Source organism: Bombus huntii, chromosome 4 (assembly GCF_024542735.1).
Source record: "Bombus huntii isolate Logan2020A chromosome 4, iyBomHunt1.1, whole genome shotgun sequence".
NCBI classification, from domain to species: Eukaryota; Metazoa; Arthropoda; class Insecta; order Hymenoptera; family Apidae; genus Bombus; species Bombus huntii.
This window is the reverse complement of record NC_066241.1, coordinates 10,643,388-10,663,487: the sequence shown is the minus strand read 5'-3', so window position 1 is coordinate 10,663,487 and position 20,100 is coordinate 10,643,388. Positions and strand designations below refer to the sequence as shown.

The 20,100-nt window shown below is 36.8% G+C and overlaps 1 protein-coding gene across 4 annotated transcripts in view; it reads left to right on the top strand.

The window, feature by feature from the left end:
• The window catches only part of LOC126864892 (soluble guanylate cyclase 88E), a 41,683-nt gene that overhangs the window by 16,421 nt on the left and 5,162 nt on the right, over window positions 1-20,100 (top strand). For 3 of the 4 annotated variants that reach the window (XM_050616751.1, XM_050616750.1, XM_050616752.1), the window contains exons 2-12: window positions 5,438-5,631; window positions 6,862-7,075; window positions 7,566-7,839; window positions 9,171-9,294; window positions 9,767-9,908; window positions 11,631-11,757; window positions 14,179-14,383; window positions 14,967-15,113; window positions 16,060-16,192; window positions 18,765-18,992; window positions 19,198-19,527. In XM_050616751.1, coding sequence (XP_050472708.1) covers window positions 5,464-5,631; window positions 6,862-7,075; window positions 7,566-7,839; window positions 9,171-9,294; window positions 9,767-9,908; window positions 11,631-11,757; window positions 14,179-14,383; window positions 14,967-15,113; window positions 16,060-16,192; window positions 18,765-18,992; window positions 19,198-19,527 — 2,092 coding nt within the window. In that variant the 5' untranslated portion in view covers window positions 5,438-5,463. The remainder of the gene's footprint in view (window positions 1-5,437; window positions 5,632-6,861; window positions 7,076-7,565; window positions 7,840-9,170; window positions 9,295-9,766; window positions 9,909-11,630; window positions 11,758-14,178; window positions 14,384-14,966; window positions 15,114-16,059; window positions 16,193-18,764; window positions 18,993-19,197; window positions 19,528-20,100) is intronic. The other variant, XM_050616753.1, reaches the window with a different exon arrangement.

The following is a 20,100-nucleotide window of genomic DNA, read 5'->3' as shown; positions in this document are numbered from 1 at the left end:
AAAAAAAAAAAAAAAAAGAAAAAGAAAAAAGAAATAATTTACACGAAATAGAATTACCATATAAACAGTGACCAATAACAAAATAAGAAAGTAAATATTAAAAATACGATGATCGATAAAGTAATTACTCAAAGTCGAACTTCTTCTTTTTTATTTATTTATCGCAACTTGAAAATTCGTCCGATCGACGTTCGGTAAATTCTGCCACGCTAGGAAAAGTAAAAGCGATCGCTGAAAAATCGTGCAGCTACGCTCGGCCACAAAGGAAGGTGGACTCTCGTTTTTCATCCGCGGGCGAACCTATCCGCGTATATCCATCGGTAAAGGTGCATACGTGAGCGAAATTGTGAACGGTCTAATAATAACCAGGCTCTTACTTATATGGACGCTTGATTTTAATTCAAGCTAAACCGTCGGCCAGACCTCGTCCTTTGGTGCGCGGGGTCAGTGATCATCATAATCGAAAAACGCGAGGAGCATCCGAAAGCGGTCAAAATCGTCCCGCGTATCGCTCGGGAAATATCGTTCCAACGCGAATTCCTTGATCTTCAGTTATTTTCGTCGGTTATGGTAAAAGGACTTGGTCCAGCGACAGCAACGGGCCAGAATAAATCGCGACAAGTGAGAAGATTTCTAAAGTTTATTTTGTGCAATAAATATAAAATCCAGCTTTTTTTTTATTATCCGACCTGGTATCAATGCCAAGAAGCGATGTAATAAACAGTTTGCTTAACATAGTTGAGTTAAGTGAATCGGATTGCGTCGGATATTTGCATACAGCTGGCTCGCGAAAGTATTCCCAACTCGCTCTTCCAAACTTTTTATATTTCTTCCTGATTTATCATCGCTTCGGTCCTTTCTTTCCGGATTAGAAATTTTTTACATTTGGATTGCATAGTTTTTTTTTAAATTTTTTAACCGTATTATTGGTCCCATGTCAACGTACGTAACGATATAAAAATTTCCGTGTTATCGAATCGACATATTGACCGGTCAATTGAGAGTAATAATTTTAAAAGTTAAAAATAAATTACTTAATTACTTAAAAATAAATTTAGGCATACTATATTACTATGACGAATATAAAATAGCATTACCATTCGTATCTTTGACGGCTCATCGACTTAAGCATCCAATGATTAACACGATTCCGACAAGTTCTAAATGTACGATCTTTTCAATGAAATATGGACAGTTCGTAATATTCTGTAAGCTCTGTAAGTATCGTCTGTAATTATTGGAATCTTGAAGGAATCACACGTAACATTTATATTTATTGTAACTTTTATGACACTTTTTTTACCTTACTACAACTACTTTGTGACATTTATATTTATATTTTTATTTACTGTGTTTTATTTGCCAGCAGTTGATACAAGCGAGATGAAAAATAATCGATGGAACGTTTGCAACGTATCTATTCTTATGACAAGGATTGGAAATCGTCTAAAAATCATTAAACGTAATTAGGCCAGAAGATCGCTTGAAATTAATTGAAATATGCGATCCTTTAGAAACTTTTTTATATACAGGGTGGTTGGTAACTGGTGGTACAAGCGGAAAGGGGGTGATTCTACGCGAAAAAAGAAGTCGAAAATATAGAATAAAAATTTTTTTTTTTTAATTTTTCCATTGAGACCGTTATAACGTACCGCACGCGTACCGAGCGAAAATTCAAAGTCGATTTTCTCGAAAACAAAGCCTCGAACGAAAAATTTGTATTCTATATTTTCGACTTCCTTTTTCGCGTAGAATCACCCCCTTTCCGCTTGTACCACCAGTTACCAACCACCCTGTACAAAACATTTTCATTCAAATATAAAGTTCACTGTAACGGAACACGACCATCTCGATCATAGTCGTAATAATTGGAACGAATGTGAAATTTTATATCAACGTTAGAAGATATCTATTGGACGTACGTATTATACCTTGCAAAGACGACCAAAGTATTTGAACAGTCGGTCATTCGCTATATTAATAAGCCACGATATCTGAATGATTATCATCTTTATCATTAATTGTATTAATTGCCACGTACCAATTTCTGACCAGGTGTAAAAAAATTGGCAATAAATTTGTCGTAATTTCTATGGTTTACTATTATTTTTTAAAAATTTGTTTCAAAGTTTACAATTATAAATCACGATGTTATAATGACGATGGCAGTGGCTCGTTACACTGGCAACGAAATTTCCGAATGTTTCGCGTAGTGCGCACAACGTGTTGATAAAAATTTATCGTGCTAAGTGTTCGAACACTTTTGCGAGCGGCTGTATCTATTTTCGAAACGGGATAATTAAATGTAAGTTAAGTCAAGTTTCTAAGAGCATCGCTTTTATCGAGATATCGCAAGCGATCTACTTATGCACATAGTCATCGACAGTTATCTGACAAGTGTATCTGATAGAACGGTAGAAAGTCAGAAATGAAACCATAGAACAGATATCGCTATGATAATAATTCAGTTGCACAAAAGATATTTGGGTAATTCCATGAATCGAAATGTGGAGGATAATTTACACTATCTTCTTGGAAGAAGCAAATTCTGGAAACAAATCTCTCGGTTTTTCACACGTCGAATATTAATCGTATTAAATGTACGTAATAAAATTGAAAATTGGAAATTAATTTGAAACGTGTAGGGTATTATGATATACTGCATATGCAGATATATTGCATATATAACAATATCATTAGTTAAATATAAATCAGAATACGTATTATTACATTCCGCACTTCAGAGATCTCGTTTGTTGTTAAATTATTTTGTTGTCGTTGCGTTAAGTTGCAAGAAGCTTATGGTTATAGGAAATTTAAGAAATTTTCTAAACTTAATGTCATGTATGTATCATGTATTTGACATATCATTGATAACTCTATGATCAAATGGTTTTCTATCGTTACAACTAAAATACACATTAATTCGTCACAATTAAAATACACAGTAAAGCACAGAATAAAAATTTAAGAAGTAATTTAAGAAATACGAAATTTACGCTGATATCGAGGTATTTTCTTTCTCAATAATAAAGTATTTTCTAACATTTCCTCTAGTTTTCGTTTTACGGTGCATCACCGAGGCACGAGATTGATTATTATCGGATTCAATTGTAACGTTACAACTGTACGCGACACAAAGTTAACTTCTTACAACTTTTACGATTTTGTTGCCCCCATGTGATCTTTCCTTTTACAAATATATCGTTCTTTGTTTCAACGTGTCTTCGTTCTCGGATTTCTGCTTCTTTCCGTACACGGTGCATCGACTATTTTAAGAAGATTAAGTTGAAACATTTGAAATGTAAAGCATTTCGGAAATAAATCAAATGCACTCCGCTCATATCTGACAAGCATTTCATTTTAATTCCATGCTGAATCATTATACAGATGTAAAGTGGTGAAATATTACGAGCTTTGTGTCATAAATCTTGCATGGCCCATTCGCAGAAGACTCTTCGTCTTCGGATGAAAAATATTTTACGGGCAGCCACTTCAAACTTTATATTGTATCCTATCTATATTATGTTACATCTGTAGCGATCAATATAACAATTGATCGATATTTTACGTCAACAGTTTGACAAATCATCGTATCGGCTTTCACGATCATAATCGATCTTTTCGTTTTTAAGAAAACGGCGTGGTGCGGATCGGCGCTTACCTCGGATAATCGAAAATTCGGATAAAATGTTGTGCTTCTATTATTTTGTTCTACTACTACAAAATGGACCATACATGATGTAGTGAAACAATATGAAACATAAAATGTTGTGTTTCTATTATTTTGTTCTATTATTACAAAATGGACCTACATGATTCAATGAAATAATACAAAACATAAAATGTTCTACTTCTATTATTTTGTCCTATTACTACACAAAGGATCCTACACAATTCAATAAGATAATATAACACAAAAAATGTTGTGTTTCTATTGTTTTGTTCTACTACTACAGAATGGACCACACAAGATTCAGTGAAATAACATAAAACATAAAATGTTGTGCTTCTATTATGTTGTTCTATTATTACAAAATGGACCTACATGATTCAATGAAATAATACAAAACATAAAATGTTCTACTTCTATTATTTTGTTCTATTACTACACAAAGGATCCTACACAATTCAATAAGATAATATAACACAAAAAATGTTGTGTTTCTATTGTTTTGTTCTACTACTACAGAATGGACCACACAAGATTCAGTGAAATAACATAAAACATAAAATGTTGTGCTTCTATTATGTTGTTCTATTATTACAAAATGGACCTACATGATTCAATGAAATAATACAAAACATAAAATGTTCTACTTCTATTATTTTGTTCTATTACTACACAAAGGATCCTACACAATTCAATAAGATAATATAACACAAAAAATGTTGTGTTTCTATTGTTTTGTTCTACTACTACAGAATGGACCACACAAGATTCAGTGAAATAACATAAAACATAAAATGTTGTGCTTCTATTATGTTGTTCTATTATTATAAAATGGACCATACATGATGTAGTGAAATAATATGAAACATAAAATGTTGTGCTCCTATTATTTTGTTCTAGTACTACAAAATGGACTATACATGATTCAGTGAAATACTATAAAACATAAAATGTTGTACTTCTATTACTTTGTTCTATTACTACACAAAGGATCCTACACAATTCAATAAGGTAATATAAAACAAAAAATGTTGTGTTTCTATTGTTTTGTTCTACTACTACAGAATGGACCATACAAGATTCAGTGAAATAACATAAAATATAAAATGTTGTGCTTCTATTACTTTGTTCTACTATTATAAAATGGACCACACATGATTCAATGAAATAATATAAAACATAAAATGTTGTGCTTCTATTATGTTGTTCTATTATTATAAAATGGACCATACATGATGTAGTGAAATACTATAAAACATGAAATGTTGTACTTCTATTACTTTGTTCTATTACTACACAAAGGATCCTACACAATTCAATAAGATAATATAAAGCATAAAATGTTGTACTTCTATTACTTTGTTCTATTATTATAAAATGGACCATACATGATGTAGTGAAATAATATGAAACATAAAATGTTGTGCTTCTATTACTTTGTTCTACTATTATAAAATGGACCACACATGATTCAATAAAATAATATAAAACACAGAATGTTGTGCATCCATTATTTCCATATAAAACGAAAAGAACTTTTGTGGCAATCTAATATTGTACTATTTATCGTGCCACTAATAACAAGTTTCCAACTTGTACTTCGTTACATGACTTCGTATAACTTGACTGGAAATCCAATTTTATCCCATCATTTGATGTTAACGGAAAGATCGATGCGTAGGAAATGAAATAAGAACCTCAAGCTATCAAACTCTTCGTTTTTTTTTACATTCTCTATACTTTTTCTTCTTCTTCTGTTTATAGTAGGAAACGAGTGAAAATTAGCGAAGATGTACGGCCTAATTCTGGAAAACATGTCCGAGTACATACGACAGGTGTACGGGGAAGATAGATGGGAGGAGATCCGACGACAAGCATCCGTAGATCAACCTAGTTTCAGCGTTCATCAGGTCTACCCTGAGAACCTTATACCGAGATTAGCGAAGAAGGCTATTCACGTATGTGTTTGTTAATTTCTTTGCGCAAGTGCATGATTAATGATCGATTGTAAAAGGAACACATGACTTACAGTAGTCGGAGACAAAAATAAGTGGACATTTAGTGGAAGTAGGTATCGATGAAGTTTAATCAGACTAATACTAATGCTATGTACTTAATACTTGTGCTAGGTACTTAAGTTATTTCCATATATGTATATCGTTATAGTCAGTGTTGGTCAAGGTCCTATTTACCAATTAAATAATAAATAACATAATGAAACAATATTTTAATCTCGAATAAGATTTCTTATTTAAACAAAAGTCGTTTGAACGACGCCAGAGATAATTTATTGTTTTATCTTATTTTTCATTTGGATTTAAATTGGAAACAAACGATAATACATAAATAAATGTTCTTTCTTGTACAATGAAAAGAAGATGAAATCAACATGGCTATTTTTCGATGGTCAAGTTCACATTTGCTTTTCAAAACTACTCGCTTTTCGAACAAGTTGTCCGCAGGATTAATTTATCTCGGCATATTCGGCATAGTTAATGAATATCATTAAGACTAAAAGTTTTCATTTAAGAGACACACATCGGTGAGACACGCGTTGTTTAAAAGAACAAACTTGAAGAAAAGAACACGTGCAAATAGAAGGTTTCGTCGAAAGAAAAATGCTTCCCTTGAAGCCATTCGACTTTTATCCGATACATTTTCCGATATAATTAACCAGTTAGCTGTTTCGATATCTTTGAAAACTCTGCACCTAAAATATGTCGCAAAAGGTAAGCGATGACGAGTATACTCGTCAAACACAGAGTACGCGTGGCTGTTATAACATGGAATTAAGAATTAAGAATTGTAATAAAACGATTGTTTTTTAATTTTATTACTGAATTACAGGGCTCGCTACAACACGAAACATTGCCGTTTCTTCGTGACGAGTATACTCGTCGAAAACAGCTAATCGGTTATAATAATATCGAGAACATTTCAGTTTAAACTCTTAGGTGACTCACTCTGCACATTGGCAGCCTGAAAGAGTACACAGACCACTTTCTTTCTACGTTTCCTCGCTAATGTTACGTTTACGTGACTATCACGTGCTATTTCACTGTCTGGTTTTTTAATGGGTTAATTAGAAAAGCTTTACTCTACCTTATCACTTACGTACCTTTATACTGTATACCCTGTGTATTGATATCGTTTAATTCAATCGAATACATTTCTAACTTGTACTGCAGGTACTTGGCGTAACGGAAAAAGAATTTTTCGATCAGATGGGTGTACACTTCGTAGGATTCGTTGGCCAGTACGGTTATGATCGTGTGCTTTCAGTACTTGGGCGTCACGTAAGAGATTTCCTTAATGGATTGGACAATTTACACGAATATCTGAAATTCTCCTACCCTAGGATGAGAGCGCCTTCGTTTATTTGCGAGAACGAGACGCGGCAAGGTAAAAAACTTCCAAATGAATCGCATGTACCGCGAAATTACGCGATTCGTCATTTCACACGATCATCTCAGAAAGTAAAACGATCAATCGCATTTCTTATAATAAGCTTTGCGACGTCATTGGTCCAGCTAGAACGAAGAACGTTTAATTCCATAAAGATGAACCACTCGTTTCCGCAAGTTTACAAAAAATAGCGCTTTTAACGTCAAGAAGTAATTTTTGCCCAATTTTCAATTTTCCGAGTCGATCGGTGTGACCCTTGCGAGTGTGTAGATTTTACATTTTTACCAGCGAAAGAACAAAGCAGCATCGAGCACGCGTCTATTAGCCAAAAAGTACTTCTTTCATCATCAACTGTCATCCTCGTTACTCCCAGTCTCACTGGTCTATAATTACGAAGCGTTAAAATAGAAAAAACAGACTATTCGTAATATCATCGGCTAAGAATAGAATTCGTGGTCTACATTTACTTTCATTACGTGCATTGCAGGCCTGACCCTCCATTACAGGAGCAAACGACGCGGATTCGTTTATTACACGATGGGTCAGATAAGAGAGGTGGCCCGACACTTTTATCACAAGGAATTACAGATCGAGCTGGTGCGCGAGGAGATTCTATTCGATACCGTGCACGTCACTTTTCAGCTCACCTTTGATAACAGAGCTTTTACCCAAGCCTCGTTGACTATGACACGCGAGGAGAAGCATTTGCCAATAGGAGCCTCCGTCTTGTTTGAAATATTTCCTTTTTGTATCGTTTTCGGGTATGTTGCAGCAAGTTTATTTACATCTTCGTTCATAGAATATCAAGAAAACCGAATAACAAACCGTGAAGTTCCGAGGAACCTTGTTACAAACTCTTAGGCTCGCTGTCCACGAACGTCAGCGGAACGTCGTGTCCATCAGAGTCGCTTCGTAGACGCGCAAGACATTTGGTCTGCTGGACGATTCATCTACGACTAGCAGGATTCATTTTGTCGCGTTATTAAAATGTCACGCTTTCGTCCTCGATCGCTACGTTCTTTATAGTTGCAACGTGTTACCGGCAATGTCATAGCCGAATTTATGTTCTTTCACTTTGCAGGAACACAGTGGATCGACGCTGTCTTCGTCCTCGTTTCTTGCAGGCGAGCACGAGGGCATCGTTCGTTCGTCGTGTTCCGCCAAACTGAAACCACGTAAATTCGGCTCAATTCGATGACAGATGCACGTCCGACAGATGTCTTCAGCTGATCAATAACATCGTCGATACTTCGAGGTTCTCGACGAAAATCCAATTTGTCAATAAATAATGAGGATATTGTATGGACGATACAGGTTGATCCTGTAGCGGCACTCGACAGCAAACTTTCCAACGGATTGCTACACAAAGATCCTATCCTCGGCCAGACGACGGCAGAGCTGTGGTTTGCGCAACTGGTTACGAACGTTCAAGACCAGGTTTGAATCCCGGCGCTCACAGTCCGGGCTTTTACGCGATTCCTAACTGAGAAGAAGGCAACCCGGATGAAGACAAAATCTCGTACACCAGCAGCAGTGCCTATCACGACCTATCCACCTCGATCCTTTTACTTGAGAACCTCGAAACGTTGGCAAAATTCACAGTCTAAGATCATACGAATGCGCGACTCTTCGTGGACAGCGGCCTTTAGATTACTTTGCTTAGGACATTGGAACATAAAGAATCTACATATTCCACGGTTGATCAGCTAGTTTGCAACTGGCTGGTACAGCATCGGTGACGTGTCTAGACGAAGCTAGTTGCAACGCTGACGACACGTCAAGCAATTTGTTCTTCTCGAAAACTGTCGGATTATTTCATTTGGAACATTGGAATATAAAGAATGCACATATTCCGTTGCAAGTAGCTGATACAGCATCGGTGCGTGTCTAGAGGTCACCGATGAAGCTAGTTGCGATGCTGGCAATGCAGAAACGTCTCGGTCAGAAAATCTCAAGACTGTCATCGTTTATAAATAATACAATAAAACATTTTCCTTATCCTGGTGAAGCTTCTATCTTTACCAATGATATTTATTTATCTTCTTATCGATCGATCCGCGTGTACAGCGCGTAATTAAGCTTTCGTTTTTAGATCAGACATGATCGTAAGGAGTATCGGAAATTCCTTGATGGTAATATTACCCGATCTAGTTGGCAAAAAGATTACACACTTCTTCGACCTTGTCAGGCCACTCATTGCATTCAAATTTCACTCGGTACGTATATTTTTAAAAAATGTTCTATTTTTCTCACCTCTCTGCTCATTCTGTACTGTGCTTTTCCTTATTCCTTGATCCCTTCCAGCTTTCCTTTATTTTCAACTGGCAATACGAACTATCTCTCTTTGGTAATATCTTCTTACCATTATGTCGTTCTTTAATCTCTCTTTCCCTCAGTTTACTTCATTGGATCTTGCCAAAATCTTGTCCTTCCTTGTTACTCCTGTTCTATGTTATAATTTACATCTATAGCTTTTATTTTCGCGTATATTTAAACCACGAACCTTTGCACATTTCTCAGCAAAATGGACATTACGAGAGAAAAATATCTTAAATTGTTATATTTAATTTGTGTTATACTTAAATCTTCGTTCAGGTCTCGTTTCTTTAATTAGGTTCATACATCGAATTAGATCGTAAAAATAAGCTACGCATATTCACGGAAATAATCGTGACCTGTTCTTTGCAGATTTTAAACAGAACGAATAATATCTTCGAGCTAGTCACCGTGGAACCAATTCTCACAGAACGGCCACCAGATCGACAGAAAAATGAAATTTTATTGAGCGACGAACTCGACTCGGTAGATGACAGAACCTTGAGATTGAAAGGTAATTTCTTTGACATGTCCATTTAACGGTTTACACTCGTAAAGATCGATTATTCTCCCACTTGATACTGTTATTTTGTTTCGTTAAAGAATTTAACACTATACCATTTGTTTATATCGTGTATTGTATATCTCGATTTTTCGTACTATGTTTTAGGCTTTTACAAATATTCCACTTACAACGAGGCGAAACATTCGTTGTTACGTCGAGGCTCGTTCTTTTTTGCTTAAATTAGATCGTGTATCGGTGTCCCTCGACATTATCACTTGGAACGATGGAAATATTATTTATGATAACGTATATCTATGTATATGAAATAGGTACGTGAACGGTTCTAGCGAAAGACAAGCATTTTCTTTATAAGACTCACGGCTAAGGCGGGAAACACACGAAGCAGCGATCGATGTTCTGTCAGAAATTGTTCGATCGATTACTTCGGTCAGTCGTATATTTTCTAATTAATTTCTAATTAACCGAGCCTAATAAACTCGGTGATCGTAGCTCTTGTTATCGGGCTGTAGTTAACATACCACGTTATTGAATAATATATTGCTGCAATTTATACAAATTTACTTGCTATCGCCACGTTGTTACGTGCTTTTGTAAATATATTAATTATTCCGTTGAATTAATTAGCCTACCGACGCAAAGGGCTCTGCTAACTTTGACAACAATTTTAACTTAAGAAGTTCTACTATCTGTAAAAACTTTGCCGATTTTAAATCGATTTTACGTCGCCGTCAATTTGCGAAACAAATATGAACCTAATCAGAGTCTTTGAAATTTCTTCTCAATGTATCATCCTCGTATGACGTAATTGCAGTATAATTTGTCCATATTTTCTTTTATTTAAATTCTTGATTAAATTGACGCGTCGCCTGAAATTATGTACATGCAGAGTGTCTCGCAAGTTTATAAATCATTTTTATGCAACACGAAGAAGATAGCGGTGACTTTCTATGTTAACTGTTATGTCGACTGAGTTCGAACGACACGTATTTTGCAACGTTTTTTCTTTAATTTAATAGGCGATAGTGACAAAAAAAAATTTTTTTTTAGTTCTCTTACTCTATTTTCTATATTTTACGTATAGTCTGTTCCAAAGATAACGACTCTGTCTGCTTTATAATTTAGATTGTTAGTTCCGAGAAAGAACTGGGAAGTTTATTAAAATATTCACGTTACACATAGCTTTGTTCGTCGGCATTAAGACACGCGAAATAATGAGAAGAACCATTAGCAAATTATCGATACTAGAATTATTATCTCGTTTGAAACACCGAGGCCGTAGAACACCCATATGCTTAAGAAAAGAGAAAATCATCGTCGACTATGGCGATCGCTCTAATTCCGAAAAATGTTACCCAGAAATGTTTCTATAAATAAATCTTGCACACGCTTTTGGAACAGACTACGTACGTATCAAAAGTGCAATACATAGACATTGTTATTTAATGGAAGCTTCTAGTTTGCAATTTAAAAATCATCGATTTAGAGAAAAAAGAACGCATATTGTCGAGTAACACGTATAGTTTAAAATATTTTCCGAATTCGAACGTGTAAACGTTTCGGGCGATATAATTCGAAACGAATACAGTGAACCGCGTGTTTCGCGTTCGTAAAATACGAGACAACGTAAGAACGCGATAGACACAAAGCAATTTCATCGTTTCAACATTGATTGTTTGAACCTTTGTAACAAATATCCACGACGTTCATTAGGTCAGATGATATACATGGATAACTGGAAGATGATGATGTATCTTGGTACGCCCGTTATGCCAGATTTGAATTCCCTGATCGCAACGGGTCTCTACATTAATGATCTATCGATGCATGACTTTAGCAGGTATCAGTGCATTTCTTTATTACTTCTGCCTTCCTAAGTTGTCCTAATGTACATGTTGTTTCGTTTAAATTCGGAGAAAATTTTATCGAGGTATCGTTACGTATCATTTTTGTTTTCTTTTGTTATAATCTGCGTACGAGCAATCTATCATACAATAAATTGACATGGATATTATCGATATTATTTAACTTACGTCGTTAAATTTGTATGGTAGATGTATAAAGCGACGTCTCTTTATTTTGTGTATTTTTATTTGCTGTACAATAATTTCATGGTTGGGTTCACTGGATCATTGGGCTGATTGTTCAGCCGTTGTTGATGCAATCTGTTATTTACTTGTTGCTTACACATCTATTTATATGCTTTTGTAGTATCGTTACACTCTCACTTTTATTTGTTAAATTTGTATTATCTATTTTCATCTTTATTTATCTATTTTTCTTCTTTCTAAATTAAATTTTTATTTACCTATTACCGTTTATTAATTATGCTTGTAACGGGCGAAAGCCTAACGCAATAAGAATAACAATAAAAGGGAAAAAGAAAAAGTAAGAGGATTAACTAGTGATTAATAAGTAAAATAATTCAACGTTGTTAAAAGGACGTAGATTATTATTTTTCCAAGGTTGAGAAATATATTAGAACAATGAACATATTATACAAATTGGAAACAAAAAATAATCTAGCAAACAAGTATTATAGTTTATTCCAGTACTATAGAGTACTCCAATTTTTTCAAATTCCACAAAAATTACAGCATCCAGAGAGGAATATTAAACAAATTTTTGGAATTCTTTCTCATAATTACGATACAAATAGCGAGAATCGATTAAAAAGAAATCACAGATGAATGTTGGTGCTTAATGGGTTAACTGTAAAACTTTAGAAAGTTTCTACTTTTCTTTTTATTTATTAAGCCCTAGAATGTTAATATTTCAGTCGTTGTTCTTAAGAAAAGGAGCGATAAACTTTTCACAATTCTTAACAAACGGCGCTTTACCAATTAACGTCGACTGAGAGACGAATTTCGTACGCGATATCCATAGAGATTTATCAGCACGATACATTGTTATACGCAATTCTAATCATAGCTACTTTTACATTTAAAATTTTCACGGTGGCGAGACGTCGTGATATTGGTTTCTTGGCAGCACTTGCACTTTGCACTTTGCACTTGCACTTGCACTTGCACTTGCACTTGCACTTTGCACTTTGCACTTGCACTTGCACATGCACATGCACATGCACATGCACTTGCACTTGCAGTTGCACTTGCACATGCACATGCACTTGCACCTGCACTTGCACTCGCACCTGCACTTGCACTTGCAGTTGCACTTGCACTTGCAGTTGTACTTGCACTTGCAGTTGCACTTGCACCTGCAGTTGCACTTGCTCTTGCACTTGCACTTTGCACTTGCACTTGCACTTTGCACTTGCACTTGCACTTGCACTTGCACTTTGCACTTTGCACTTGCACTTGCACTTGCACTTACAGTTGCACTTGCACTTGCAGTTGCACTTGCTCTTGCACTTGCACTTTGCACATGCACTTGCACTTGCACTTGCTCTTGCACTTGCACTTTGCACTTTGCACTTGCACTTGCACATGCACATGCACATGCACATGCACATGCACATGCACATGCACATGCACATGCACATGCACCTGCACATGCACTTGCACTTGCACTTGCACTTGCACTTGCTCTTGCACTTGCAGTTTCAGTTGCAGTTGCACTTGGAATTGCACTTGCACTTGCACTTGCACTTGCACCTGCACATGCACATGCACATGCGCATGCACTTTGCACTTGCACATGCATATGCACTTTAACATGCACTTGCATTTGCACATGCATATGCACTTGCACATGCACCTTCACTTGCACTTGCACATGCACATGCACATGCACATGCACATGCACCTGCACATGCACTTGCACTTGCAGTTTCAGTTGCAGTTGCAGTTGCCCTTGGAATTGCACTTGCACTTGCACTTGCACTTGCACTTGCACTTGCACTTGCACTTGCACTTGCACTTGATCTTGCACATGCACATGCACATGCACATGCACTTGCACATGCACATGCACATGCGCTTGCACTTTCCTTTATCTTTAGCGCAAACGTTTCTTGCACATTGCAGTCTACTTCTTGAGAGCAGACTTGAAAGTGCAGCGTGTACGGAACGTTAGCGCAAGGAACAAACGGGAAATTCAGGTGCGATGTGCAAATACAAAGTGCAAGTGCGAGTGCAAATACAAAATGCAAGTGCGAGTGCAAATGTGAAGCGTAAGTGCAAATACAAAGTGCGTGTGCGAGTGCTACAGTTGCTCGGTTGCTGCGAAAAACCAATATCACGATGATCATGATGAAACAGATTGTATAGATAGAAAGCACGTGACCCTTTTGTTATAGAGATCTGATGCTTGCTGGCACTCAACAATCGGTGGAACTGAAGTTAGCTTTAGACCAGGAGCAATTGAAAAGCAAAAAGCTAGAGGAGTCTATGAGAAAGTTGGACGAGGAGATGAAACGCACGGACGAATTGCTGTATCAGATGATACCGAAACAGGTGGCAGATCGTTTGAGAAACGGCGAGAGTCCGATAGACACGTGCGAGGTAAGAGCAATGCTTTAAAACGAATCTTCGTTGTCCGTTATACGCTAATAAATCGTCTATCATCCATCGAATACCGATACTACGAAAATATTTTTCTTTGTCATAAAGCAACCAGTTTCTCGTCATCGTCGATGTTACAAATTTTAAAATTCGAACGTCTTTATAGATTTCGCGAATCACATTTTTCATCGCGAACTTTATAACTCGATGCAAGATGATTCGATGTACAAACGTACACGACAGTTTCGAATCTATTTAGAAATTGTTTCTCGTCTAAAGTTATCGGTAATTATTTGCCAAATTATTTCATTGAAACAGAAACTTTGCAATAACGCGTACAGGTAAAAGTTGTTCGGAACACCGACCTTGACAACGTATTTCAAAGTGGTTGAAATCGATCAGATCGTCCCTTTTGTAAATAATTACGAAATTATCGATTGCTACGTTTGCCCAAATTACGTACCGTGTCCTCTCGTTACGACTACCATTTACGCTATCGTACGTGAAAGCGATGGATGTCGAAGAAGAGTAATCATCTCTGACCGTGATTGATTAACACGTTTCACTATCATGACTATTTCAGATGTTCGACAGCGTTTCAATTTTATTCTCGGACGTAGTGACATTTACAGAGATCTGCAGCAGAATCACACCGATGGAGGTGGTGTCCATGTTGAACGCGATGTACTCCCTTTTCGACACGTTAACAGAACGGAACCGGGTGTATAAGGTATTCTTAGGTAGTAAGAGTTAGACATTTATTCGTCCTCAAAATCATTCTCTTGCTTTATTCGACAACGCGACGCACGATCATTAAAAGAAACCGCGCGTCTTTTTCAAAATTCTTTCTTAATCTTGCTGCGTTCTCCGTCATCCTCGATGCGAGTCTACTCTTCTAACGTTAAAACGTTCAAAAAAAAAAAAAAAAAAAATACCACCATACGTAACATTCGAGGTATGAAATATTTCAGCGGATTACGTACGAAGAAATTATCGTTGAATATTTCAGTCACACCAATTAGTAACGATTTAATTAATTATTTCGTCGGAATATCGGGAACGTTGTATTCTTAGCGAAAGAAGAGGAGATGGAAAATTTGTAGAAACTTGAGAACCAGCACGGTTAGTTTGCTTTAACCCTTTCGCTTCGAGCGCCGCTTATACGCGATGACTCCTGGGTCTGACACCCCATATATCCGACATTCAAATGATGCATATACAAGTGCTATCTGTGGCCAATAATATATTTTTTCGTTATCGGCAGAACATTTTCTGTTGATTTTATCGACATATTTTATTAATTACTTCTTAAAGTTACTCGTTGTTGAAACAACATCAAAACGTTTCACGCAATATATTTCAAACATCCAAACGATCGTATAATGTTTCATGCTAAAAAATTTATTAAATCCATTGATAGTGAGACGATATTTCATATACGGTTCTTACAAGAATTATTGTTATTTTAAGACTTAGGAAAACGTATATACAGCAACCACACGCACTGTGCGTATCTCTGGCGAGCGTTTCCGTTCAGTGACAGTACTTAGGCGGACTGGACTGCCGAGGCGAAAGGGTCAAACGTTCGTTTCCACGTATTTCGATAGTTCTTTTCATCCAGGGTATTGAATATTTCCCGTATATTTGATGACAATCCTTGCAATTTGTTCCGCTAGGTTGAAACTATCGGCGACGCATACATGGTGGTATCTGGTGCACCAGTGAAGGAGAACGATCACGCAGATCGTGTGTGCGATATGGCGCTCGATATGGTTGAAGCGATAACGGATCTCAAAGACCGATCCACAGGTAAATTTCCGCGGCAGGTAACTTAATTATATTTCGGATAAAATTCTGTTCGCGTTAAGAAGATCGATATATTTTGCGAAATGTTCTGAAAAATTGATTTATGTACAGATACCACGTATATTGAATTCCATTTGAAAAAGGAAAGATACGTTTCACGCTCACCGTGTATATCGTTGCTAGTAAAAGCGACATTATAGAAATATTATTAGTTATTTATATAAATTAATATTCCCTCCTACGATCTGTTCTTTCCATTCCCATAGCTTGACTCACCCTGTATAGGATTAAACGATTCTGCCGCTTACAAATTCTTTCTTCGGTTTCAAATAAGTAGAACAACGAGTCTGCTCCTCCTCCGCCCACGCTTTCGCCTCCTAACACGTCCATAATGCGCAAATACTGCGAATATTTACTCTTGAGCCAAGAGGAAATGTTAAAGAACGCTTAGCACTGTATATAGCACTTAGCAATGGTAAACGTATTTTTGCGAATATTTCGAAGACTTGATCATTAATTTTATTAAAAATGATTCGTTAGAAGTATCTCACTATTATATCTCATTAGGGTTAGCGGCGTGTAACGAATCTCCATTTGGATTAGCCATTGTTGTTATACAATGTGGATGATATTTATTGGTACAAATATGATTAGTGGCGATTAGATACTCGAGATGCTAATGACAATGATCTTAGGTTCAATTAACGAATCCACGGTCAACAGGGTAGCAAATGTGTTTTCTTTTAAAGTCTAAGTCGAACTTAACTTACTGGTCCACAGCAAGTAGAACTAACTTGTCCACAGTACAAGTAGAACTCAACTTGTTCACAGTACAAGTAGAACTCAACTTACTTGTTCACAGTACAAGTAGAACTCAACTAACTTGTCCACAGTACAAGTAGAACTCAACTTGTCCACAGTACAAGTATAACTAACTTGTCCACAGTACAAGTAGAACTCAACTTACTTGTCCACAGTGCAAGTAAAACTCAACTTGTCCACAGTACAAGTAGAACTCAACTTACTTGTTCACAGTACAAGTAGAACTCAACTAACTTGTCCACAGTACAAGTAAAACTCAACTTACTTGTCCACAGTACAAGTAAAACTCAACTTACTTGTCCACAGTACAAGTAGAACTCAACTTACTTGTCCACAGTGCAAGTAAAACTCAACTTGTCCACAGTACAAGTAGAACTCAACTTACTTGTTCACAGTACAAGTAGAACTCAACTAACTTGTCCACAGTACAAGTAAAACTCAACTTACTTGTCCACAGTACAAGTAGAACTCAACTTACTTGTCCACAGTGCAAGTAAAACTCAACTTGTCCACAGTACAAGTAGAACTCAACTTACTTGTCCACAGTACAAGTAAAACTCAACTTACTTGTCCACAGTACAAGTAAAACTCAACTTACTTGTCCACAGTACAAGTAAAACTCAACTTACTTGTCCACAGTACAAGTAAAACTCAACTTACTTGTCCACAGTACAAGTAGAACTCAACTTACTTGTCCACAGTGCAAGTAAAACTCAACTTGTCCACAGTACAAATAGAACTCAACTTACTTGTCCACAGTACAAGTAGAACACAACTAACTTGTCCACAGTGCAAGTAGAACTCAACTTGTCCACAGTACAAGTAGAACTCAACTTACTTGTCCACAGTACACATAGGACTCAACTTACTTGACCACATTACAAGTAGAATTCAACTTACTTGTCCACAGTACAAGTAAAACTCAACTTACTTGTCCACAGTACAAGTAAAACTCAACTTACTTGTCCACAGTACAAGTAGAACTCAACTTACTTGTCCACAGTGCAAGTAAAACTCAACTTGTCCACAGTACAAGTAGAACTCAACTAACTTGTCCACAGTACAAGTAGAACTCAACTAACTCTCTTTGTCCAAGTCGAACTGCATTTATATATTCTTCTCCGTATCTTTCTGTACCCCTCGGGTCAACTATATTTTTAAGAAGTGCTATACAATTACTCCGTAACTCTGTTAGGTAAAAATGTCCATTCCGTGATTGTGGCTACGTTCAGCGATCTGCTGTGTCACTTCGAATCCAAACCTATTATCATAAATGCCGGGCACACATAATCGGATTAAATCATAAACAACTACTTCTAAGTTTTTTTATTTAAGCACAGTCATAATGAAAAGTCCAGACTAAAGTATTGGGGGTCTTCTTAAAAATTCCAAAAGAAAGGCGCCGATATCCTTTCATCTTCGACATATATTAGCTTGTCCTAAAAGTTAATTTCGCTTTAGAAGGAAATAGCAGACGCACAACATTTTCCAATAACAACAAAATGGATCGTAATTCAATAAAATGATATAAAGCAAAAACCGTTGCGTGTCTATTATTTGCTTACGAAACGAAAGAAACTTTTGGGACAACCTAATGTACAGGGAAAAAATGATTCATAACGACGATATCGACGACATACTTTAAAGTCGTTGAAATCACACGTGGCTCCTTCATCCTGCGTATTCATCTCCTCTCTTCTTTTCGTTTCTTTTTTTCTAGCGATTGTAACACTCTTGTAATTTCTTACTTCAGGTCTTCATCTTCAAATACGAGTCGGTATTCATAGCGGTGCTGTGGTGGCCGGTATAGTCGGCTTGAAAATGCCACGATATTGTTTGTTCGGCGATTCGGTGAACACGGCATCTCGTATGGAGGCAACCAGCCAGGCAATGCAAATACACATATCAGAATCCACGCGAGAACTATTGTCACCGTCGTATAAAGTTAAAGAACGAGGGGAGATAGAAGTGAAGGGTAAAGGTATGAAATTAGCATTATGAGATATATTGACTTGGCAACTAAGTGATTGCAGATTTTGTCAATACCACCTAATGGGAAAATCCGCAATCACTTAGTTGCCAATCCAATATTACAAATATCGTCAAGATCCAACGAAATGGTGGAAAAAGGTGGCATCGAAACGACTCCAAACGTGCAGTATTACAGAATATCGCGTGTATTTCAGGTACGATGAAGACTTACTGGTTAGAAAAAAGGGAGCATAGATCGTCATCGACGAAAGGAATTACCATTCAAGAACCGACACAGTGGAACACGAGAAACACCGAGAAGAGAGTATCCGCAGGGGCGCCGGCTGCTTTCACGGCAGCCACCATGTACGAAAATCAAAATTGCTTGGACACGTTGTCTAGGAGAGGTTCGAATATTGTCTCGCCAACGCCTGCAGATTCCACGTTCATCCCTGAAGAAAGAAGAATTTACTCGCCTATCACGTTCCAAGACGTTGCTCGTCGATCAGTGGCAAATTCACCGACGAAGAACGCCGATTCGAAAGGTAACTAAAATTCTGAAACGATAGATCATTTCCTCGTAAACACGATTGCGCTATAGGATGCTAGAAAGAGCGCGAGGAGTCTGAAATTTCGATGGCTTGTAATTTACAAAAGCTATCCATTGGGAGATGTAAGAAGATACTCGGTAAAGATAGAACCGAGTGTTAAATTTACAGTTTCGCGCGATATTTTTGTATTTTTACATTCTGCCGTTCGAGTTTCGTATTTCACGTTTCCGTCTGGATTTCCATGTTTTCGAAGTTTAGGCGATGCGACAAGTTTAGGTGGTAAAAGCACAGAGAACGAGGAACACGAGACCCGCGTTCTAAGCTCGAGTTTCAGTTGAGACGTTAACTCGGTGGTTGAAAGTAGAGTCAGAAGGCGGAGGACAGTGAAAGATAAATGAAAGGGAAAGATAGAACAAGAAATTAATTAGAACGTTGTATTTGTACAAGGCAACGATCCAAAATACGCGGCAGACGTAATTATACGTTTACGTGTGCTTATACGTATCAGCTTGTCCACGTCTTATCGAGAGATTCCCCGACGAATCGAATAATTCGAAATCTAAATTT